The sequence below is a fragment of the Balaenoptera borealis genome, assembly GCF_965194805.1.
Source record: "Balaenoptera borealis genome assembly, chromosome: 10".
Lineage (NCBI taxonomy): Eukaryota > Metazoa > Chordata > Mammalia > Artiodactyla > Balaenopteridae > Balaenoptera > Balaenoptera borealis.
In genome coordinates, this window is record NC_138874.1 from 88,134,338 (window position 1) to 88,156,799 (window position 22,462).

General features: G+C 47.6%; 2 protein-coding genes across 18 annotated transcripts in view; one reads left to right on the plus strand and one right to left on the minus strand.

The window, feature by feature from the left end:
* Nucleotides 1-22,462, plus strand: part of ZDHHC16 (zDHHC palmitoyltransferase 16) — a 39,839-nt gene that overhangs the window by 2,965 nt on the left and 14,412 nt on the right. For 3 of the 11 annotated variants that reach the window (XM_082406568.1, XM_082406565.1, XM_082406570.1), the window contains exons 2-11: nucleotides 405-652; nucleotides 833-1,027; nucleotides 1,178-1,266; nucleotides 1,668-1,696; nucleotides 2,317-2,450; nucleotides 2,590-2,637; nucleotides 3,487-3,572; nucleotides 4,233-4,356; nucleotides 4,542-4,612; nucleotides 5,355-5,919. In XM_082406568.1, the coding sequence (XP_082262694.1) occupies nucleotides 410-652; nucleotides 833-1,027; nucleotides 1,178-1,266; nucleotides 1,668-1,696; nucleotides 2,317-2,450; nucleotides 2,590-2,637; nucleotides 3,487-3,572; nucleotides 4,233-4,356; nucleotides 4,542-4,612; nucleotides 5,355-5,469 (1,134 nt within the window). In that variant the 5' untranslated portion in view covers nucleotides 405-409 and the 3' untranslated portion in view covers nucleotides 5,470-5,919. Of the gene's footprint in view, nucleotides 1-404; nucleotides 653-832; nucleotides 1,028-1,177; nucleotides 1,267-1,667; nucleotides 1,697-2,316; nucleotides 2,451-2,589; nucleotides 2,638-3,486; nucleotides 3,573-4,232; nucleotides 4,357-4,541; nucleotides 4,613-5,354; nucleotides 5,920-16,540; nucleotides 16,560-22,462 lie in introns of those variants that run through there. The other 8 variants (XM_082406569.1, XM_082406567.1, XM_082406571.1 and 5 more) reach the window with 8 other exon arrangements.
* MMS19 (MMS19 homolog, cytosolic iron-sulfur assembly component) overlaps nucleotides 6,175-22,462 on the minus strand; it is a 32,172-nt gene continuing 15,884 nt past the window's right edge. For 2 of the 7 annotated variants that reach the window (XM_082406503.1, XM_082406509.1), the window contains 23 exons: nucleotides 16,589-16,675; nucleotides 16,088-16,162; nucleotides 15,604-15,681; nucleotides 14,947-15,085; nucleotides 14,543-14,697; nucleotides 14,202-14,280; nucleotides 13,660-13,785; nucleotides 13,383-13,464; nucleotides 12,977-13,077; nucleotides 12,723-12,872; nucleotides 11,066-11,221; nucleotides 10,139-10,238; nucleotides 9,552-9,654; nucleotides 9,339-9,407; nucleotides 8,985-9,111; nucleotides 8,415-8,515; nucleotides 8,215-8,271; nucleotides 7,880-8,066; nucleotides 7,479-7,561; nucleotides 7,189-7,353; nucleotides 7,047-7,106; nucleotides 6,653-6,753; nucleotides 6,175-6,572 (listed from right to left, as the gene is read on the minus strand). In XM_082406503.1, the coding sequence (XP_082262629.1) occupies nucleotides 6,545-6,572; nucleotides 6,653-6,753; nucleotides 7,047-7,106; nucleotides 7,189-7,353; nucleotides 7,479-7,561; nucleotides 7,880-8,066; nucleotides 8,215-8,271; nucleotides 8,415-8,515; nucleotides 8,985-9,111; nucleotides 9,339-9,407; nucleotides 9,552-9,654; nucleotides 10,139-10,238; nucleotides 11,066-11,221; nucleotides 12,723-12,872; nucleotides 12,977-13,077; nucleotides 13,383-13,464; nucleotides 13,660-13,785; nucleotides 14,202-14,280; nucleotides 14,543-14,697; nucleotides 14,947-15,085; nucleotides 15,604-15,681; nucleotides 16,088-16,162; nucleotides 16,589-16,675 (2,409 nt within the window). In that variant the 3' untranslated portion in view covers nucleotides 6,175-6,544. Of the gene's footprint in view, nucleotides 6,573-6,652; nucleotides 6,754-7,046; nucleotides 7,107-7,188; nucleotides 7,354-7,478; nucleotides 7,562-7,879; nucleotides 8,067-8,214; nucleotides 8,272-8,414; nucleotides 8,516-8,984; nucleotides 9,112-9,338; nucleotides 9,408-9,551; nucleotides 9,655-10,138; nucleotides 10,239-11,065; nucleotides 11,222-12,722; nucleotides 12,873-12,976; nucleotides 13,078-13,382; nucleotides 13,465-13,659; nucleotides 13,786-14,201; nucleotides 14,281-14,542; nucleotides 14,722-14,946; nucleotides 15,086-15,603; nucleotides 15,682-16,087; nucleotides 16,163-16,588; nucleotides 16,676-22,462 lie in introns of those variants that run through there. The other 5 variants (XM_082406504.1, XM_082406505.1, XM_082406506.1 and 2 more) reach the window with 5 other exon arrangements.

Here is a 22,462-nt window from a genome sequence, read left to right on the forward strand (position 1 = left end):
GAGTATCTTTTGCCAAGACTCAGGTAGCACCAGGGAAGATCTAGGTGCCGGATCCACATGCTGTGAACTCACTCCCCCACTGGCTGTTCCTGGTGAAGACAGTTGTTAGGAGGTAGGCCAATGGGCCAGGGCAGGCAGGAGACGCCGGGACACCTCTGCTACTGTGGCCAGGCCCTCAGAGGCACATGGATGGCTTTGTGCACGTTGGTCGGGCTCCACCCAGTGGTCTATCTACGCAGATAACTCTAGAGACCCTGCTTTGGCTTGGGTCACCTCCCTACTTCCCACACCTACTGACTGGCCCAGCGGGCCTCAGTCTTAGGTCTTTGCCTCTAAGCTCCCCACTGGTGGGGCAGGGAGGGACAGGACCCAGGCTGGCCCCTCACAGTTGGGTGCTCTCCTAGGAGCCATGCGGGGCCAGCGGAGCCTGCTGCTGGGCCCCGCCCGCCTCTGCCTGCGCCTGCTTCTGCTCCTGGGCTACAGGCGCCGCTGCCCACCTCTGCTCCGCGGCCTGGTTCAGCGCTGGCGCTATGGCAAGGTCTGCCTGCGCTCCCTGCTCTACAACTCCTTTGGGGGCAGTGACGCCGCTGTGGATGCTGCCTTTGAGCCAATCTACTGGCTGGTGGACAACGTGATCCGCTGGTGTGGGGTGGTGAGTGATGCCTGGGGACAGGAGAAGGGATGTTTGGGGGTAGCAGAGGGACATGGGTCTGATGGACCTACACTGGGTTTGGACCCACACTGGCCTCCTACCCTGGGGAAACCCCCGAGTCTACTCTGGGTGTTGGCGAGCTCTCTCACTGCGTCTTCTTGACCTCCCTGGTGTCGGCAGGTGTTCGTGGTGCTGGTGATCGTGCTGACCAGCTCCATCGTGGCCATCGCCTACCTGTGTGTCCTGCCCCTCATCCTTCAAACCTACTCAGTGCCACGACTCTGCTGGCATTTCTTCTATAGTCACTGGAATCTGATCCTCATCGTCTTCCATTACTACCAGGCTATCACCACTCCACCTGGATACCCACCCCCGGTGGGTCCCCCCTCAGGGGCATGGGGGAGGGAGAGAACTGCAGCCTATTGGAGCCAGTCCCAGGAGTGCGGAGGGAGAGTGCCTTGGTATTTTGGAGGTACAAAACCGGTGCTGCCACAGTTGTCATGGTGCTTTTCTCCTTCTGCACAGGGCAGGAATGATATCACAACAGTCTCCATCTGTAAGAAGTGCATTAACCCCAAGCCAGCCCGAACACACCACTGCAGCATCTGCAATAGGTGGGTCTCTGGGAGCCCCAGCTGTGGCCCTTTTGCTGTAGCTCTAGGGCAGAACCTAGACCTGGAATTTGACAGGACATTTATGAGGCACCCGTCATGTGCCAGGCAGTGTGCCCTCTATATCGGGACACCTGGTCCTCAGGATGGTCCTGCAAGTTCCACATTATCACCGCTTGTGGAAAGTGAGATTCAGAGAGATGGGCCAGGGTAGGCAAGAGACCCCGAGTTAGCTTGTCCAGTGTCATGTAGCCAGCGAAGCAGGATTTGAAGCAAGGCCTGGCTCTCCTCAAAGTCTGTGCCCTTTCCACCTCAGCAGGATGCTGGTCCTTATAGGAAAGGATTGGCACTGACATCTCAAGATCCTTGGCCACCGTAACAGAGCCTGTGTCCCTCCCTCACAGGTGTGTGCTGAAGATGGATCATCACTGCCGTATCCTTTTATTACCTCTTCTGCCTGAGGCCTCCTTCTTTAGCTCCAGAGCACTGCAGAGGTTTAAGGGCCACACACCCAAGGCTTCTAGCATCACCCTGCAGAGAACACTGGGCTCATGAGAAGTCTGTAGAAGAGCAGTTTTCGGGGCTGACATCTCCTGGGAAAAGCAGGAGGCTTACATGCTCTCTGGGATGGATCTTCTTGGAGCAAGGCACCCATCCCTAACAGCTCTTTCTTTTGTAGACTGTTGTGCTAACATCTATTGGATGGAAAGAGATGTTTGGTTCAGTGGGTTGTCCAGTGGGTGTCCAGATAGAACCATTGGTCCCTTGCTGCTGTCCCACACAGATGTCTGGTTAACCCGTTAGGTTGAAGTATTGGCAGACTCATTTTACTGAAGGATTTCAGTTTTCATGATCTCCTGATGGGACTTGTGAGGGCTTTGAAAAGCTTTAACACTTTCACCTCAACTTCAAGGAAGTCCCATAGTTTCCCGCCTTTGGTGACAGGAAGCCTTGGGCTTGGTTGATGTTGTCAGGAACCAAGGATGAACCAGAGAAACCTGGACACCCCCTGAAGTTGTGTGTTTGGTCTTGTCCTTAATCCTGCCCCAACAGCCTGGCTAAACAACTGTGTAGGCCACTATAACCATCGGTACTTCTTCTCTTTCTGCTTTTTCATGACTCTGGGCTGTGTCTACTGCAGCTACGGAAGTTGGGACCTTTTCCGGGAGGCTTATGCTGCCATCGAGGTGAGCCTGTAGTTAGGAGCAGGGCAGCTCAATAGAGAGCACTTTGGGGTGTGGAATCCGTCCCTAAGGAGTGGGGCTGGTAGCACCCCCCATCCTAGAGGCCTGAGAGTATAACCAGCACTGTTTTCCATCCCCTTAGAAAATGAAACAGCTCGACAAGAACAAACTACAGGCGGTTGCCAACCAGGTGGGCTGTCCCCACCCCACTGCCTCCTGCTGCTCAGGCCAGGGGTATAGAGTTGCTGAGGCAACTGGGGCCCACCTGTTAGTCGAGTTGTAGAGGCTGGGGTAAGGGGCCAGTTGAGACTGGATCGGGGTGTTTCTGGGCACTGTCGGCCGTGGGCAGACTAAGTGGCCTAGGGGCAAGCTGGGAGTCCCTGGTACATGACAGTTTTTGGCTCTCTATTCCATTATCACCTTCTTTGGGCTGAGCAAGGGCTCTGCCTTGGTGATGGCCTGAGCAGCAAGGAGTCTATGTTAGTCTGTGTAATGGGGTTCCAGGGGACAGAGGTCGGGCTGGGCCAGTCTGACCGTCCTTTGTTCCTGGTCTGTCTGCGTCTGCAGCAGGATCGTCCCTTCTCCCCTGGCCTTTTAGGACTCCTTATTCTGAGCAGATCTTGGGCTTGTGATTGTGTCTCTGCTGCCCTTTCGGTCCTTAGTGGGGCTCACAGTTCTCCCCCTCCAGTTATTCCATTCTGGGCATGGGTCTCGTGCCGTCTTGGGGATTACGGCCACACAGTTCTAGCTGGGGAGTGGAGTGGCTTCCCCTGGAGCCCCATTTGTGTTGTCAGAGCTGAAGGCCCAGGGTTGGTCCCTCCTGTGCTTTACCATCCCGTCCAGACCTGCTCTGCCCAGTGTTTGTCCATGATGATGCCGCCAGCTTGGTCCACCCATCTGGCTGCTGCCCTGACTCCTCTGTGGCTTAGCCCCCTATTTTCTCATCATGGGCTTGGATCACTTCCCTGCCTGCAGGTGTTGGGCTCTGGTGGAGACCAGTGGAGCAAATGATCCAGACTTCGCTGTTTTCTTTTTCTAGACTTATCACCAGACCCCACCACCCACCTTCTCCTTCCGAGAAAGAGTGACTCACAAGAGTCTTGTCTACCTCTGGTTCCTGTGCAGGTATCTTAACTCTCATTTTTGACAGTTTAAGGGAGGGGCAGCTTCAGAAAAACCTTTTTCGGTGCCCACACCCAGGCAGGAACCCATCCCTGTGTAAACTGCTGCTGTTCTTATTCTCACTTAGGTTGGCAAAGAGTAGGGCTTAATTTTCTTCAGTATTTGGGGGCAGGGAACATTATAGATTTGGCATTGAGTGTTTGGTATGTGCCAAGGGAAGTTAAACTCCTACTTAAAGGGTAGGTGCATTTCATAGATGAGGAAAATTGCAGATCTGAGGGGTGAGGTGATTTGTTCCATGATACACAGTTAGGAATGGTAGAGCTAGAATCTGAATGTTGTGCCATTTTATTCTAATCGTTAGTGCTTTTACTACCTCTTCTGTCTCCCAAGCATGGGTATTTTAGGAAATATATAACATTTTCATTAGTAATAGACTTATTTCCCCATCTTCCTTTCCACGTCATTTATTCTTAGCCCACGTTGATGCTTTTTCATGGATGCAGTGAGGTAAAAGTTCATCTAGGACACGTACGCTGGGAGTTAAGGCAGACTTAGACATAAGTCCCTAGGCAGTCACTGTTGCTCAGCTCAATTTCAGACCTACACATGGCCTCTAACTCCCTCCACACTACCCCCCAATCTTTGCCCCTCTTTTCTCAGTTCCGTGGCACTTGCCCTGGGTGCCCTAACTGTATGGCACGCTGTTCTCATCAGTCGAGGTGAGACTAGTATCGAAAGGCACATCAACAAGAAGGAGCGACGTCGGCTGCAGGCCAAGGGCAGAGTGAGTAGGGCCGGGATTGGGGTGGAGGGATGGGTAGGTAACTGAACCTGCCATCCTGTAAACAGAGGCCATGGCCAGGGCCAACTAAGGCAGGCATCATGAAATCCAGAACTTGCCTGGCCAATTTAGGCTCAAAATTGGTTTAAGGAAAAGGGTTCATAGAAACATGTTTTTCTTTGCTCTAGGTTTTTAGGAATCATTACAACTATGGCTGCTTGGACAACTGGAAGGTATTCCTGGGTGTGGACACAGGAAGGTAAAGTAAACTATTTAGATCAGCGCTGTTCATTGAACTTTCTGTGATGAGAAAAATATTCTATACCTCTGCTGTCTAAAACATTAGCCACTAGTCACATACGGCTTTTGAGCGCTTGAAATGTGGCTAATATATCAGTGAATTGAATTTTAAATTTAATTTCATCTTCACCAACTTAAACAGGCATGTGTGGCTAGGGGCCCCCATATTGGTATGGTAGCAGGTGACTACGACAGAATCCTTAGAAAGCTGTTCTCAAGAAGGGACCTCTAGTTAGGGTATGCTGGCCACCAGTCACCTCTCATTTGTATGGCAGTGTCTGGATTTCAAGCACATAATTTGTGGGATTGAAGTCATCTATTTGTGACAGAGGGCCTAAGACAATAAATGAAGCTAGCTCCCTCAGCCCAAGAGGCAAAGGTAAATCATTCTTCAAATTGCAACTACTGAGGCAGTAATAAGTAGGTGACCGTAAGTACCTGCCCTCTTCCTTTTCCCATCCTATTATTCCTGCCTGTCACTGTGCTTACGGTGGCCCCTTAGAAGTTTAGCTCAAAACCTCTAAAGGCCTTCAAGGCACCAGAGGGCACATTTATTGGACAAAATTGGAACTTTTATTGCTTTTGCGATGAACGCCAGGGTAGCTTCAGACTACCTTGATGTATCTTTGCTGAGGAATGAAGCTCAGGAAGGAAGACTAGGAAATCTTAGACCTCACAAGTATTTCTGTCTTCTCTTATAGGCATTGGCTGACTCGGGTGTTGTTACCTTCCAGTCACCTGCCCCATGGGAACGGACTGAGCTGGGATCCCCCTCCCTGGGTGACTGCTCACTCAGCCTCTGTGATGGCAGTGTGAGCTGGAGTGTGTCAGCCACAACTTGAGCACCACCCTGCTTCCTCCACTGCCTCAAGGGCCTTCAAGGATAGCTTCTTGGAATCCTTGAACAAAAAGAGCCAGTGCGCCTGCCTTACGGTACCATGCAGGGACAGCTCAAGGACCAGTCTCCCGGCCATGGCGGAAGCAAGGCATGATGTGGCAAAATCCTAGGACTGATGTCCCTTTACTCAGGCAAACAGAAGTTCCAGCCCCAGACTGGAGATCAGGCAGCTAGCAACCTGGCCGGGTACTGACCCCGACCTCCTCCAGCTTACAGCACTGGGGTTGGCTACCACCTCTTCCACTTGCCATCTGGGAAAACACCTGAATGGTAGAGCTGAGATCCTGGCTCCTCAACAGGGCAAAGATACCAGGCCTACTGCTGAGGTCACTGCCACTTCTCACATGCTGAAGGGAGCAAAAATAAAGGTATTTGATTTTTTAATGATATGTAGCTTTTCACTCTTTGCCTTTCTTGTGGGGCGGGGAAGGGGAAAGTCAGGGTCAAGGCCTAGTGAGTGGGTGTTCTGGTCCTGCCACCTCTGTCCCACTTGGAGGGGTTGGATGTCCTGAAGAATTCCTGGCCAGTTCCTATCACTACTGTTCCTCTAGCTTATGCAGTGTTGCTTCTGGTTATGTACTGCTGAGGCAAAAGTGGAGAGAGGGAAATAACTGACGGCCCCATTACCAAAAGAATCTTTATTCTCCAGCAGGTACACACACGCCACCATCCCTGGTCCTCAGGGCCACACTCATCTGTATTCACCCTCAGCAGCATATCTCACTTTTTCTGACATATAAATGGAAAAGCCCCCAAACCAAGATCATTCTTCAAACACAAGTAGTCTCACACTCAGTTACTTCACAAATCCATTAGAAGTCAGGATTCCTATGTTTCCTGTACAGCCATGCGACAGAGGCCGAGCATTTGTGCGGTGTCTGTGGGAAAGGCAATCAGAAGCCAGTCATCTCCCTGCTTTGGGCGAGATGGCTTGATAGTTAGTAATTTCAGGTTGGAGTGTCTGTCAGAACAGTGTAGGCCAGGATGGAGGGCTCAGCTGCCAGGGCTCCCCAGCAGAAACCTGTAGGCAAAAAGAACGTTGACAGCATTAGTGGTGAGGCCCGTTTCAACCCCGTCTCTCCCCGTGACCTAAAAACTCACCATTCTCCCCTGGCTGACACTGCTTCCTTACGCACCAGTCTCTTCTTGTCATCCAGGGGTTTGGCTAAGGCCCGGATCACCTGCAGTTTGTACGGCAGCAGCTGTGGAGTTAGAGGAGCTAATCTTAGCCTTGTTCAACCAAGACAACCAAAAAAGCTGCTCTGACTCTACAACTAATACTCTTCCTATTCTTCTTTAGTGATTCCAGAGAATGCTGTGTGGCAGGCCGGCCATTCTGTTTCAGGGTAGTCAGGAAATCCTTGCCTATCTGTCCCCTACAGTGCGTACCTCAGTCACACAGCAGGGTGGCCAGTCCCTCTTGACTAAGGCAAAGAGGTCCCTCTGGCTCCTCTCAGAAGCTTCCAAGCCAGAGAGGGACATCTGCGGTACTCACCACGGGGGTGGGCAGGTGAGTAACAGCGTGCATACACTGCAGTGCCGCGACCCGGACAGCCTGGGACACAACCATAAGGAGGTGAGGGGACACCCACGAAGGGGAGACGTACAGGCCAAAGAGTTGTTGAGGCTCAACGCACCATGGAAGGGCTGGAGCTGAGGTTTAGGAACTTGGTGACGAGGGTGTCAATGTGGAGACTCATGACTTGGGGTGCTTCCAGTAGAAGAGGCTGAAGGCAGCTGAGGGTGGAGAGCTGTACCACAGAGTCGGGGCAGGACAGGGCCTCCAGCAGCAAGGAAAGCAGCTAAGGGGGCACAGGGAAGGTGGGATGACCACATCTTTGATGAGCCTGCTTCCCCTCCCCTTTCTGGCCCCAGCTGGGGGACAATGGCTCGGTCCCTGCTTAGAGGCTGTGACTGCGAGGCTTACCGTGGGCAGCTCCGGCAAGAGCACAGGCTTTGGTAGCCTGTTAAGTACATGAGACAGACCCTTCAGGTAATTTGGCTTCACATCTGGAAAAAATGGAAAAGCTTAGGGGAGAAACTGGGCTCAGACATAGAGCTTAAGAATTCAATTCTGATCTCTGGTGAAGCTGGGACATTAGCCTACAAAAAGTTCTTTTTTTAAAAAAAAGCCCCTCAAGCTCAGAATAGCCAAGATATGCCAATCAAAGGAAAAGAGTGGGTCAAGAATCTAGACGTTCAGCCCTTCAGGTACAGGTCACACTACAGCTCTAAAGAAGCACTCAGGTCCTAAATTATTTTGGAGACTGCGGCCTGACCAAAGGAGAGGTCTGTATATTTGAGGGCTTTCCTTTAGACTCTCCTCACCTCGAGGAGCAGCATGGAAGCCCCGGACCAAAGCAGGCACGTTATCCGTGAAGAACCGCTGGCGAAACATGATCCGCACTTCAGCATGGCCGGCACGAGTCAGCACATCAGTGCAGTCAGACATGAGCAGAGAGAAGCCATCAGCTGCTGCTGGGCCTAGTTCTGGATCACTCAGGAGGCCCATGAGCTGGAGAAAAGAGAGCCTTTGAGGTTCATCAGCGGGGAAGAATCTTAAATACCCAAGAGGAGGACAGTAGTCATTTTTGGGAAGAAGAGGATCGACAGCGAAGTTCCTGTTTAGGTCCTAGGTTCTGCTGTCTTCAGCAAGGACTTACCCGGTCTGTAAGGCAGGAGCTGAGAGGATGATATCTAAGCACTAGGGCCTTTGTGACCTGTTATCAGAGAGAAAGAGAACAGTTAGGGCATGACACTCAAACCCTGAGAAGCATGCATATGCTTCAGGGTTAAATGGAGAAATGCTATTTAACCAGACCAACTGCTCTCTGTCTAACCGGAATCCATTCCGACTCCTTACCCAGAGAAGCAGTGTGAAGGCCTGACTACGATAGGGCCCAGAGCTCAGGCCAGCCTCCACTTTGTCCACAGCCAGCTGTAGGAATTCATCCAGCTGTTGCCCTAAAAAGGAGGGAGGAAATGCTGATGCAGAGGCTACATATGTCCGTTTTACCAACAAAGGTGTAAATCATTTAAATGTAGAAGCCATTAGAAAAAACCAATATTGTTTTGGCTGTGGATTTGGCCCACTCAGCTCTAGGACGCCAGCATGAGAGCCTGGTATTCTCATAATGTAGGGGTGCTGGCATTCGAAAAAGAGTTGTCTACTTCTAATAAAGAATTACCCCTAATAGCTCTTTGTAGGGAATAGGATGACAGAACTAGATAGAGCACTCTGCTTGAAGCCCTTATGTCCTATAAAGCTCTGCCCAACTCTGGTCTTGACTCTTGTCCCACGGGCTGTCCCTTGGAAAGCCCTATTATTGATATATTAGCTAACTTCCGTTAAAAAGAGAATGAGAACTAAATGTCAAGATTTCATCAGAAGTTGATTCAGGGAGGCTCCCAACCCACAGCCTCACTCCAGTACCTGCAGGATGCTTGTTCAGAAGTCCTGCAAAGCACTTGGCAGCAGCAGTGGAGGAGAAGGGGCAGCTGTGGCAGCAGCTCAGCTCTAAAAGTTCCCGCATGAGTTGGTTCAGCTGAGGGATTTCCACCTATAGAAAACCTGGCCATGTCATGGACCCAGAGAACACTTGAACTCTAAGAGACACCCAGGAGAGAGTGGCAGCACGGGCCAGGGTGGATGGGAAATAAATTCTCCAGTGGGAAAAGCAGAAAATCAGCTTAGCTTGTGACAAATTTCAGCCCAGAAGTCACCCAGGATCCACCTCCCCTGGTCCGGGTTAAACTAGGGTACTCCCCAAATGTTGTGGTCACTTACATTTCGAGGCAGGGAGCAGACAAAGGCCATAAGCAGTGCAACCAGCCGCCTCTGCCCTGAGGAGCCATCCTACAGAGGAAGAAGAGCCCTATCAAGCCTGTCCTGCTAGCAAGAGGCTTGTCTGCCCTGATGATACCCATCCCAGGTTAGCCCTAAAAATTTGAAGGACAGAAGTCCCAAGATTCTCCCCCATCTGATCCATCAGACCCTTACCTGGAATGGTTGGAATCTTCCAGGGAAGCTGTTTTCAGGCAGGAAGGAGATGTTGCCATCCAAGAAGAGGGGCACAATGTGGGCGACACTCTGGGCAGCCAAGCTGGGGGTAGAGCACTAGGTGTCACCGAGGAGCCAGGGTTCTACAGCAGCCCTGGGGTTCCTGGTAGTCACTGAGTCCGTGGGCCAGAGCATGATCATTCACACCTTCAACAAATACTAATTCAGCACATGTTATATGCCAGGAACCATTCCTGTTCTAGGCCTTGGTGCTACAGCAGTGAACCAGACACATGAAATCCCTGTTCTCCTGGACCTTACGATCTAGCGAGAGAACTCAATGTGTATTTCAGGAGTGCTCCACAGGTGACTCTCATGCACATCTGCAGCTAAGAACCATTAGTCTGTGGCCCCCAGTCCATGATGCTAAAAGGCCCCTTCTTACTTTGCCAGCAAGACTTACAAAACAAAAGCTGCCTCCATGTTTCAATCTGGGTAAAAGGACAGCTCAAAAGGAAGTTATTTGCTGCTTCTTCCCAAGAATTCTATCCTCCCTGGGATCAAGTCACATCCATGATTATACTCACTCAGGGCTCAAGTGGGTGGTGGCAGTGCCAATGACAGACACCATGGCGGCCAAGACCTCATCCTGCAACAGCACTTTTTTCAGAACTGAGTGCTCCTTCTCTGCAAAATCAAAACACACACACACAATCACAGGCCATGACTATGGCTCAGACGATTAGGTCCTGTCATCATCATGACTCTGGGCCTTGACTCTAGTTACAAGAGGAGCAGTTTTTAAACTGTCCTCTAGTAGTGCTGTAGCCCTGAGAAGCAGCAAGGCACCAGAAGCAGGAGCGTGTAATGCAGGCCACAGGGAGCTCCCGAGAACTCTGTGCAGTCCTTTGACTGGGCAACAGTGGAAAATAAGGCTAGCTAATATGAACATTCTTAACATCAGAAATGTTAGTCTTTTCAAAAACTTAAAGGTAACACAGATTTATCTTCATGGGTCCGTTTATACAGCAGCTACCACACATACATACATTACTGTTGCCAAGCGCTGCACATTAACTTATTTAATCCTTACCAACTACCCTGTGATACAGATATTGCTCTCTATCAACCCCATAAAGTGAGGAGACAGAAGCTTAGAAAGGCTATCTTCATCCAAGTTGGCAAGTGGTAGAGTTGACCATGAAACCCAACCAGGTCTGCTTGACTCCAGAGCCTAATTCTAACTAATCTAATTACACAGCAATTAAAGGGGGAAAAAGTGTGCATCCTTTTGAGTGTTGCTAACACTAGTAGATTTTGGTTCCTGCCAAAGGTCAGCTTGGCACCCTCTGCTTGAAGTGAAATCTCATTATGTGGACACAGGATTCAAAAGAAGCCTCTGCTGGTACCAAATGCAATACCAGTGATACCCCGAGGGTGGCAGTGCTGTTCAACACTAGTGGAAGGCCGAGTCGGGAGGAGGGAGGAGGGAGGGGTGAGGTGGAGGAAGTTACCTGGCATGGAAGCCTGCACAGCCAAGGCAAGCAGGCAAGGTATAGCTGTCTGATGGAAATACCAGCAGCTCTCGGGGTCTTGCTGGCATTTTTCTGCCACCTGCTGGAGACTCTGACAGACAGCAATAACTTCACTTGTTCCTGCAACCGTATTCCCTGTGTGGTGAGAAAGTTCTCTGTAAGGTTTTCTTAAAAGCACTTCCAGGTCTGTCACATACAGAATGTGGGAAGAATAATCGAAGACGAGTAACTGAAGAGACCAAGAGTGTCTTATAAAGAGCCAAGTCATTTTATCCAGGAGCTGAGACCTGCCCAGCCAGCTCTGCAACAGAAGCATTCATACACAGCTGATCATTGAACAAGGCAGGGGTGAGGGGAGCCAACCCTCCTGTACAGTCGAAAATCCACCTGCAAGTTATAATGGTCCCTCTTTAAACAGTTCCTCCATATCTGCAGTTCTGCATCTATGGACTCAACCAACCACAAGCATGTTGTGCTATAGTTTTTACTACTGAAAAAAATCTGTATACGTGGACCTGTGCTGTTCAGACTTGTTTTGTTCAAGGGTCAGCTGTACATTCTCATTTAGTTTTCATAACAACTCTCTTAGAAATATCATTTCCCCCATTTTATAGAGGAGGATGTGGAGTCTCAATAAATTACCAGTGGTTTTTCCAGGGTAACAGTGAAAAAGTCAGGAATCAAACCCAGGCTACGCTCTGAGTCCAGTGTTCTTTCTACTTTACATCAGGTGCTGGATCATCCACAAAGGGCTGGGCAGCGCAGAGTGGGGCACTTAGGGAATTAGTGAGGGCCCATGGTGTGCATGCACAGGTTCACAATAGCAATAGCTGCTGTCACTTACGTCACTTATGAGGAGCAGTGCTTCTCAAACTCCAGGGTATGTACAGGTTACTTGGAGATCCAGTTAAAATGCAGATTCTGATCAGTGGCGCCTGAGATTCTGCATTTCTAATAAACTCCCAGATAATACCCGTGCTACTGGTTGATGAACCCTATTTTGAGTAGCATGGCCTTACAGTGGTGCTTTTCTTTTCTTTTTTTAAAAAATTTTATTTATTTTATTTTTTTATTTTTGGCTGCGTTGGGTCTTCGTTGCTGCACGCAGGCTTTCTCTAGTTGTGGCGAGCGGGGGCTGCTCTTCGTTGCAGTGCGGGGGCTTCTCATTGCGGTGGCTTCTCTTGTTGCAGAGCACAGACTCTAGGTGTGTGGGCTTCAGTAGCTGTGGCGCACGGGCTCAGCAGCTGTGGCTCACGGGCTCTAGAGTGCAGGCTCAGTAGTTGTGGCGCACAGGCTTAGTTGCTCCGCGGCCTGTGGGATCTTCCCGGACCAGGGCTCGAACCCGTGTCCCCTGCATTGGCAGGCGGATTCTTAACCACTGCTCCGCCAGGGAAGTCCCCAGTGGTGCTTGTCAATGGACTCCGTGGGCATTCTTAATAACTGTTGCCCAAGTCTCATCCCTCCTCAGAGGCTGAATCAGTTGGACTAAGAACCACACATTCAGCACTTTTTAAAAGTTCCCATGTGACTCTTACTATAGCCACCACTGGAACCACTCCTTTAGAGGCATCAACTCCAAACCTGACTATGGTTCCCCCTTCAGCCCAGTTCCTTGATGACTGTTCCTGGTAGTTACCTTTGTTCATCTGGCAGAGATGCTGCAGCAGAAGAGGCAGGGTCTCCTTGACAATACTGGCATGTGTGGATATAGCTGACAAGGCCTGCAGACAGCGCCGATGCCGGGAGCATTTGGTGGGCCCATCCCCTCTAGCCACATCTGACTCCTCTGAAAGCAACCCAGGAGACAAGATTTCACTGTGTGATGGCAAGCATGAAGGCCCCCAAGCCTCCCTGGGAAGGGGCAAGCCACGGAAGATCAGAGACACATACCTATACACAGCTCCTCAGCAAGCTTGGGCACTAGGTGGCTGCTGAAGGCCGCAGGGTAGAGAGTGGCCAGGGTTCCTGATGCTTCCAGTGCTGCCACCCTGCTGGGGCACAAGGCAAATGAGCACTAGCTGAGCCTTGATCCATGGCTCTCTTGCCTAGGCCTGCCATTCGGCAGATTCAGGAGCGTGGGCTTCTGAGGCCACCCTGCTGAAGAGTAGGATTCCAGTACTTACACCACTAAGTTGGACTGGGCTTCTTAATGCCCAAGAAAAGAGAGCATTCCCACACCTCCAACTGGGTAGCAGCCAGAGCCAAGCACAGGGCCCACCTCCCCTACGGAAAGCCAAGGGTCAGAAGCACAGAGCCCTGGAACAGCTTGCTCGATCTCACTGCCTTATATTCTCACCAACTCTGGGAATCCTCCTCCAGGAAGCTCAGTCTGTGTAGGTGACCCACTGCCAGCTCCAAGTCCCCAGAAGACAGGAGATCTGTGCAGGAAGGAAACACGGGCCTCACCTTTCTTCCCCTGCAGCCATCACAACCCTTCCTAAAGTCCTATAAGAAGTCCCAAATCATCCCGAGTTGTAGTGAGAACCAGGGAATTAAGATTGCTCTTCACTTAAGACAGAAAATCACAAGAAAGGGACCAATACTCCTATCTTTTCTCTTTCCCTTAAGTGTACCTGGCTGGGCACCCAAGACTGTGAGTGTACGGATGCCAACAAGCTGAAGCTGGGTGCTGGGGTCCGTCAGGGCCATGAATACCAGTGAGCACAGCTGGTCCTTGAAGCCACTCAGAGGCCTTTCATCTAGGAAGAGACAGAGTCCAGGTTAGAGGGAAACCCTATTCAGAAGTGATGCAAAGATAACCTGGGACAGATTTTTTTTTTTTTTTTTTGCCGCGCTGCGTAGCATGTGGGATCTTAATTCCCTGACCAGGGATCGAACCCGTGCCTCCTGCGGTGGAAGCGCAGAGTCTTAAGCACTGGACCGCCATGGAATTCCCGGGGCAGATTTAAATAATTTAATCCATTGGGTATCTGGGAAGTACACTAGGAAAGAAATCAACAGGTCTCATCTGTTAAGTGTTCTCTTGGGCTACAACCTCAGAACAACAGGTCCACTGTTCTAGACTACTTCTCTGTAGCGCTCTTTGCCTGCCATCCTTTATAGGGCTATAGTGCTCAGCAGCCCCCAGGATACCACATCTAGAAGATGGCCTCACCCTTGTCTTCATAGCTCCATTTCTGTTGCAGCTTCAAGAAACCCAGGATCATTTCAAGGATTGTCCGCCGCTGGTTGCTCTGTAATGTTTTAAGGGGTATTCAAGTCAAAAAATACTTTATTTTTAAAGGATTTCAGTCCTGCTACTGCAGAATTGGGGAGAATTATCCTTGTACATAAGTGTCAGGAAAAGAGTGAACAAGGGAACCAGCAGCAGCTAATGGGAGCAAAACCCGAGATCTACTATATCTAGGCCCAAGCTCAATGCTTAGCGCTCTCTCTGTGAGAGAGCGATCCTGGCAAGGGGTCCCATCATTTCCCCAACAGATTCTGCTTTCTTACCTGACTGTGCTTGTGGAACTGTTCCAGCAGTAGGGGCAGCACGTTGCTGGTGATGTGGTCACAGGCCCGGGCAGACGCACCTGCAGCCGCCTGCAACAGTTTGGCACTAGGCCACACCAGTTTCATGTCTGGTTCACACAGATGGTGCCTGCAGTCTAGAGAGGCAGCACATCACAGACCTAGGGAGTAGGCTGAATGTTGCCTGGTTCCCCTGCAGGCCATAGAAGTTGGAGGCTGAGCCCCGGGACAGTTGGCTAGCAGTTACCACTTAAATTGCTTTCAATTCAAAGCAGGGCTCCAGCACCCAAATCACTGAACATGGGGGCCACTCATGAAAGGTCACTGGCCTTAAGGAATTTCTCTCTTGTGCTCACTCCCCTTTCTAGCTGCCATGGCCCCATTACCCTGTAGAATGTTGCTAAGGAAGGAGTCAAGGAGGTCCTCAGCATCAGCCCTCAGCACAGAGCGAGACAAACACGCAGTCAGGGAGTTAAGGGCCGCCAGGCCCTCGGCCTCTACCCGCTCACTTGCCGTCTGGAACACCTGTCAGGGAGGGATCCCATGGCTACTGAGGTGAGCCTGCACCAGCTGAAACCCCACCCACCTACTGCCTATTTCCTTTGCAGGAAGGGGGTGGTGAGAACCTCTGGGGCACAGCAATGGAAATTAACCCCCCAAATGAGTTTCTTCTCAATTGGTGTATTCTCACTAAGTCCTCAGTCCCACTAGGATTGATACACATACTTTTTGAGAAACTGAATACTGACTTTGAGCAGTGGTTGTTGGGAACCCCTTTCCTAGTCTCTTCCTCTCCCCCTCTACTCAGCATGACCTATGCTCCTTACCATGGAAGGACAGGAATTGGGCACTGGGCAAGACTGATCATGTGCCACCACTAAACAGCTGACCCTACCCTTGTCATTCAACTAGAAGTATGCCCCCTTGCTCTCTTGCTGAATAACCAAGCACAGCAATAGAGGGAAAAGGATACGGTGTGTTATTTCCCCTCGTGCCTGACAACCAGGAGTTAATGGTAGTGAGTTTATCTAAGTAACACTCACCTCTCTGCGGATAGAAGCCCAAAGGCTGGGGAGGAAGTCCTTTAGTTCTTTCTGTCCGTACACAGCACAGCAAGCATTCTGCCAAGGAAAGCACAGGTGATGGCTATCTACACACTCAGACTTCCTAGGATATGCAGGCCCCTCAGCATAATGGCACCTGAAAGACCCTGGCTCTCAGCAGTAAAACCAGCAGGATTTCATAACCATCCTACCCAGGTCACTGAAAAACAGGAGCTTGTCCTGACTGATGGAAAACAAGCATGAAGAGGGAGCCCTGGTCAGCCTTTCCTCAGCTGCCACTCAGTTACTACAGAACAAGACAAAATGCAACTGGGGGCTTTAGGTCAACATATAGGCCCGGATTCTGGGTATCCCTCTCTTGAGGCCAATGAACTATTTCCTGGCTCTCAATCAATTCATAATCCTTTAGCACCCCTAAATTGTCTAAAGACAGCTGGATCCTCAAAAGAGAACAATCACTCACTAGAGTCTGCAGAGAATCCAGCTTGGCACTCAGAATCTCGGAATCCACTTTCTCAATCAGCAGGGGGAGCAGGAACTGTGGGAGAGAAGGAAGAACTAAAGAGTGAGATATGGGTAGTCTTGCAGCCACACCAAGGCCAACCGTGTCCTCACTGCCACCAGTTCCCAGGGGTAGGTGTTACATCAAGGAGCTATACTCGAGTCGAGAGTTGTGACTGTAAACCAACCTCCCTCTCAATCCATGGCCAGACTCCCAGTGACCTGAAAAGTGGGCTAGCTGGCAAAGCTGAAGAATTTCAAAAGATAGCACCAAATAGGGATTGGTTTACTATTTTAAATGAAGAGATGGTGAAGTTCTTTACTTCGAAGGTCTGAAGACACTTGCAGGATGCCATACCCAAAAATGTATACTGCAACTTTCTTTTCCCCCATGCTTTTACTGTTCTTTCTTCAGACCCTTCTGTGGGTTGAGGCTACATATCCTAACTTTGGCTAGACCCACCTCAGCAAATCGCGGTGTAGAAGCCAGCACAGCTCGAAGACTCAGGATGAGATCTTCTCTCTGGATACCATGGGGATCATTAGGTGGCTGGAAAAGGGAGAAGGGGGCGTGGGTTTGTATAACTCTTCAGACCACCCCTGGACACAGGAGTGAACCTGGCAACCCTGCAGAATAGGGTGAGATTTACACCCAATCTGGCAGAAGTATGGTATGAGGCCCCAGCAGGAAGACTGCTTGCTCTTACATGTTCCTTGCGAATTTTTGTCTGTTGGGCATTTATCTTCTATCTGATCACACAGTTTCCATCTGATCTATCATCTCACCACTCAGAGATAAGCAGCCTTAACTTTCTGGTGCAACTTTCTTCTCTGTATATATAGTATTATGACAATGTGATTGGTAGACACTGTTTCCCTTTAAAATATATATACTTTTTAAAACTGTGATCTTTTGAATATATTTTCTGCAATCTATTTTTTCACTTAATACTAGGTACCTTTTTTCATGTTATTATTTTTTCATAGCATTAGTTTTAGTGGCTGATACTATTTCATTGTGTGGTTGAGTCACAGTTTATTTGGATAATCACCCTTTGATGGACATTTCTATTTTTTCACCCTTATAAAAAGCTGTAATTCTGGCATTATAAAAACATTCATGATTTCTGCATCAAGAAGGCAGATTTTTTTTTATTGAAGTATATAGTTGACTTACAATATTGTGTTAGTTTTAGGTGTACAGCAAAGTGATTCACTTATATACATATATATATATATTTCAGATTCTTTTCCATTATAGGTTATTATAAGATGCTGAACATAGTTCCCTGTGTTATACAGTAAATCCTTGTTGTTTATCTATTTTATATACAGTGGTATGTATCTGTTAATCCCGTACTCCTAATTTATTCCTCCTCACCTTCTTTCCCCTTTGGTAACCATAAAGTTTGTTTTCTATATCTTTGAGTCTGTTTCTGTTTTGTAAATAAATTCATTTATATTACTTTTTAGATTCCACATATAAGTGATATCATAGAATATTTGTCTTTCTCTGTCTTACTTTACTCGGTATGATATCTCTAGGTCCATCCATGTTGCTGCAAATGGCATTATTTCATTCTTTTTTATGGCTGAGTAGTATTCCATTGCACGTGTGTGTGTGTGTGTGTGTGTGTACACACACACACACGCACCCCCCCCCCATCTTTATCCATTCATCTGTTCATGAACGTTTAGGTTGCTTCCATATCTTGGCTCTCGTAAATAGTGCTGCTATGAACACTGGGGTGCATGTATCTTTTCAAATTAGAGTTTTCATCTTCTCTGGATATATGCCCAGGAGTAGGATTGCTGGATCATATGGTAGCTCTATTTTCAGTTTTTTAAGGAAACTCCATACTGTTTTCCATAGTGGCTGCACCAATTTACATTCCCACCAACAGTGCAGGAGAGTTCCCTTTTCTCCACAACTTCTCCAGCATTTATTATTTGTAGACTTTTTGATGATGGCCATTCTGACAGGTGTGAGGTGATACCTCATTGTAGTTTTGATTTGCATCTTTTCATGTGCCTTGGCCACGTGTATGTCAAGAAAGCACACTGAAAACATACATCAGATTTTCCTTTTCTCTTTAGAAACCCCACCAAAAATACAGTAAAGGGATTTTCCTTTCTTTTCTTTCTTTTCTTTTTTTTTAAAGCTATAAAGCTGAAGGTTGAAGAGAACAGGATAAGGGATGTTAGCAACAAAACTGTAGAAGGTGAAAAGCAGATGGATAAGAAGAAAATGACTTAGCAGAGCCAAGACAACAGAATCCTCAGTAGGCTTGGGGAATGCTCAGTAACTCCCCATATACACCACAGTCTCCTCAAAAAGCTTCGCAACCAGCAGTACCAGGTACCTTTGGAATTGGGAGTGGGGTTGGAGAAGCAATCTGACCTCCGAGATTGCCTCTCAAGTCCTCCTTAGCTGCAGTAGAATCTGGAGGTTTAATTCTTTAGAGAGGGTAAGACAGAGGTCTAGTCTTAGAGATGTAGGTGCAGCTGAGGGCCTGGGTGCTGAATCAAAAGAGGTCTAAGTGGGAATTCCCTGGTGGTCCAGTAGTTAGGACTCAGTGCTTTCACTACCAGGGCCCGGGTTCAATCCCTGATTGGGGAACAGCACGGCAGGAAAAAAAAAAAAAAAAAAGAGGTCTAAGTGATACAGTATTGAGTACTGAGATTTTCCAACCCCTTCCAGCCCTATTTGCTTGTAGCCAGACTTCTCCCTCTAGGCAGATCTAAGGTCTTTTTCTAGAAGAACCTGACTAGCCCAAGAGGAAGAATACACTGGGGGTTCCCAAACTGTCCATGTAAGCCACTATACAGGGAAGTTCATCCTCAGCCAGCCCATTCCCTGTGCTCAGAGCTCCCACTCAACTTTATAATTCTCACTGTAAAACACGTGCAAACTCCCAAGGATTACCAGATATCTGAAGAAAGCCTCTAACCTGGAAATAGAGACCAAAAACAAACAAAAAAAAACTCGGAGGAAACAAAGACCACATATGTGGGGAGAGTTTTCAAAAACAGTAAGAAAGTAATTCATTCATGGATTAAATAAGAACAGAATGCTAAAGAAAAAAAGACCACCAGTCTTAACCTGGTGGTCCAGCAGTTAAGACTCTGAGCTCCCAATGCAGGGGGCCCGGGTTCGATCCCTGGTCAGGGAACGAGATCCTGCATGCCGCAACTAAGAGCCTGCATGCCGCAACTAAAAGCTCCTGCACGGTGCAACTAAAGATCCCGCATGTGGCAACAAAGATCCTGTGTGCCGTGACTAAGACCCAGTACAGCCAAATAAATAAATATTTAAAAAAACAAAACAAAAGACATTCAAGAGATCATCAAAAATGACAATAAAAGGCCCTGGGAAAATATCCATCAACAGAGGAATGGATAAAGAAGATGTGGTACATATATACAAAGGAATATTACTCAGCCATAAAAAGGAATGAAATTGGGTCATTTGTAGAGATGTGGATGGACCTAGAGAGTGTCATACAGAGTGAAGTAAGTCAGAAAGAGAAAAGTAAATATCGTATAATAATGCATGTATGTGGAATTTAGAAAAATGGTATAGATGATCTTATTTGCAAAGCAGATATAGAGACACAGATGTAGAGAACAAATGTATGGATACAAAGGGGGAAAGGGGTGGGGTGGGAGGAATTGGGAGACTGGATTGACACATATATATTATTGATACTATGTATAAAATAGACAACTGATGGGAACATACTGTATAGCACAGGGAACTCTACCTAATGCATTGTGGTAACCTAAATGGGAGGGAAGTCCAAAAGGGAAGGGGATATCTGTATGTGTGTGGCTGATTCATTTTGTTGTGCAGTGGAGGCTAACACAACATTGTAAAACAACCATACTCCAATAAAAATTAATTAAAAAAAAAAACGGTGCTGGGAAATTCAAAGCATGAGTGCAGAAATGAGAAACAAAATCAATAGAAGGGGTTAATAGGAGATGTGCTAGTCCTGGCCTTTCTGCCCTCAGAGCCATTCCTTGGGCTGACCACTGCAGGCTACATTTCCCAGGCTCCCATAATGGCCTGGGTTCAGCCAATGGGAAGCACTTGTAGAAGAATGAAGGTCAGAAGGAAAGGAAAACCCAGGGCATTTCTTCCCATTTCTCCAATTTAGTGGGCGCTTTCAGCATTGGCAGCATCTCCTCCATGGCTCCAGCTCCTACTGATAGGCCTATGTTTTTGTCATACTGTCAGCCCCTGAGGTCCAGTAACATCAACTCTTCCCTTTGTCCCTCCAGCCAAGGGGTGGTAATGGCTTCCTGCTATTGATAGGTTACCTCACTATCCCGTTTGGCTTCTCAGCTTTCCCACAACTTGTATAAACAATTTCCTGCATTAAATTATTTCTGTTTTAAATACCAAAGTGACTTCTGCTTTCATGCCTGGACTTTGACTGATAGAAAAGATAAAACTGTAGAATTTTCTTATAAACTAACAAAAAGGTAGAGGTAAGAAATATGAAAGAAAAATAAGAGATTCAGAGGTCTAACAGAAGATTGATAGGAGTTCCAAAAGGAAGGAACAGAGAAAACAGAGGGAAAGAAGTCATCAATGAAAGAATGCAAGAAAATTTCCCAGAACTGAAGGACATGAGTTTCCAGATTGATGGGACCTACCAAGTACCCAATACAATGCATGAAAACAGACCCGTACTAAGGCACATAATTGTGAATTTTCAATATATTGGGGGAAAATAATCAAAACTTAAAAGCTTCCAGAAAAGAGGAAAAACAGTGACCATAAAGTTTTGCAAATCAAAAAGAATTTAGACTTCTTCACAGCAACTGAAAATTAGAGGTAAATGTAGCAATGCCTTCAATTTCATACCCATATTGTCAATAAGTGGGAGGAAAGAATGAAGACATTCTAGATTTACAAAAATCTAAAAATTTTCACTCTTTTTACACACTGGGGAAGCTAATAAGGGATGTGCACCACCAAAATGAGGGAGTAAACTATAAAATAAGAAGTACATAAACCCAGGAGATAAGAGAACCAATCCAAGAGAAAAGACAAAGGAATCCCTAGATGATGGTAAAGGAAGATTGTCTACTCTGCATTAAGAGTAGGAAGCAACCAGTTAAGACTGTATGGCCAAGTTAAGAATTTTTACATTTTTAAGTCATTGAAAAAAAATCAAAAGAATAGTATCTTGTGACACATGAAAATTATATGAAATTTAAATTTCCGCGTCCATAAATAAAGTTTTATTGCAATATAGCCACTGTACCACATTCCAGTGTCTATGGCCGTTTTTGTGCTAGAACAGCAGAGGTGAGGAGTTTCAACAGAGACCATATGGCCTGCAAAGTCTAAAATAGTAACTATCTGGCCCTAACAGAAAAAGTTTGCTGACCCCTACACACAGAATAGGAACCATCACTTATACTGATGTGATCCACTATGAGGATGGCAAATGGCCAAAACAGATTGGTAAGACCAGAAAGAATATTTCTAACATAAATTGTTACACTAAAAGCCAGGTGTCCCTATTTAAAAGGCTTAAGTTCTTCTGAGAAGAAACAGTGATACTGATTACAAAAGAGATGAAAAGAATATCAGAGAGGTGGTCCCAAGCAATTGATGTCAACTAGAATAAGCTGGTAAGAAATTCCCTATGGCAAAAATGGCTGTGTATCTTTAAAGGCAGTGAGAGTCAATGCTCCAATGTCGTTTGGTATGCTGTGGTACAACTCCTTTCATTTTTTCCAAATCACTAATGCTTGCAGTACACATACCCACGCATACCCATATAGTGATGAGACCCTGAGTATTTGGAAAAAGAAGGAAAATCAAGATGCAGAGTGGGAGGAAGGTCTAGGGCATCAGAGCAAACACCTCCTGTACACACTATGCTCAACTGTGTCATCTTTGTTTAGTCAATTTGTTTCTACTGCCTGAGATGCACCCTCAGAATCCAGGATCATATCCTACAAATCCTTCAGAAACCAACTGAAATCTTATCTTATCTGTGAAGTCAGTTCCTGCCTACTCTAGCTCACACTAAACTCTGTCTTCTTTGAACAATTATAACACCACTTGTTTTGGTCCACAATCTCTTACTGTTACTTAAATGTTTCAACTTTCAAGGACATGAATCGTGTTATACAATCCTGCAGTTCTAAGCACTACATACAGTGTCAAGGAGTCTCCCAAATCCCTGCCGAATTGAACCCTTCCTCCCATGGCAAATGTTTTTCCATTTCCCAGTTTACTAAAACGTTAAGTTCTTGAGGGCAGGGATTGTTTCTTTTGTTCACCGCTGCACCCTCAGGGCCTAGAACTGGGCTT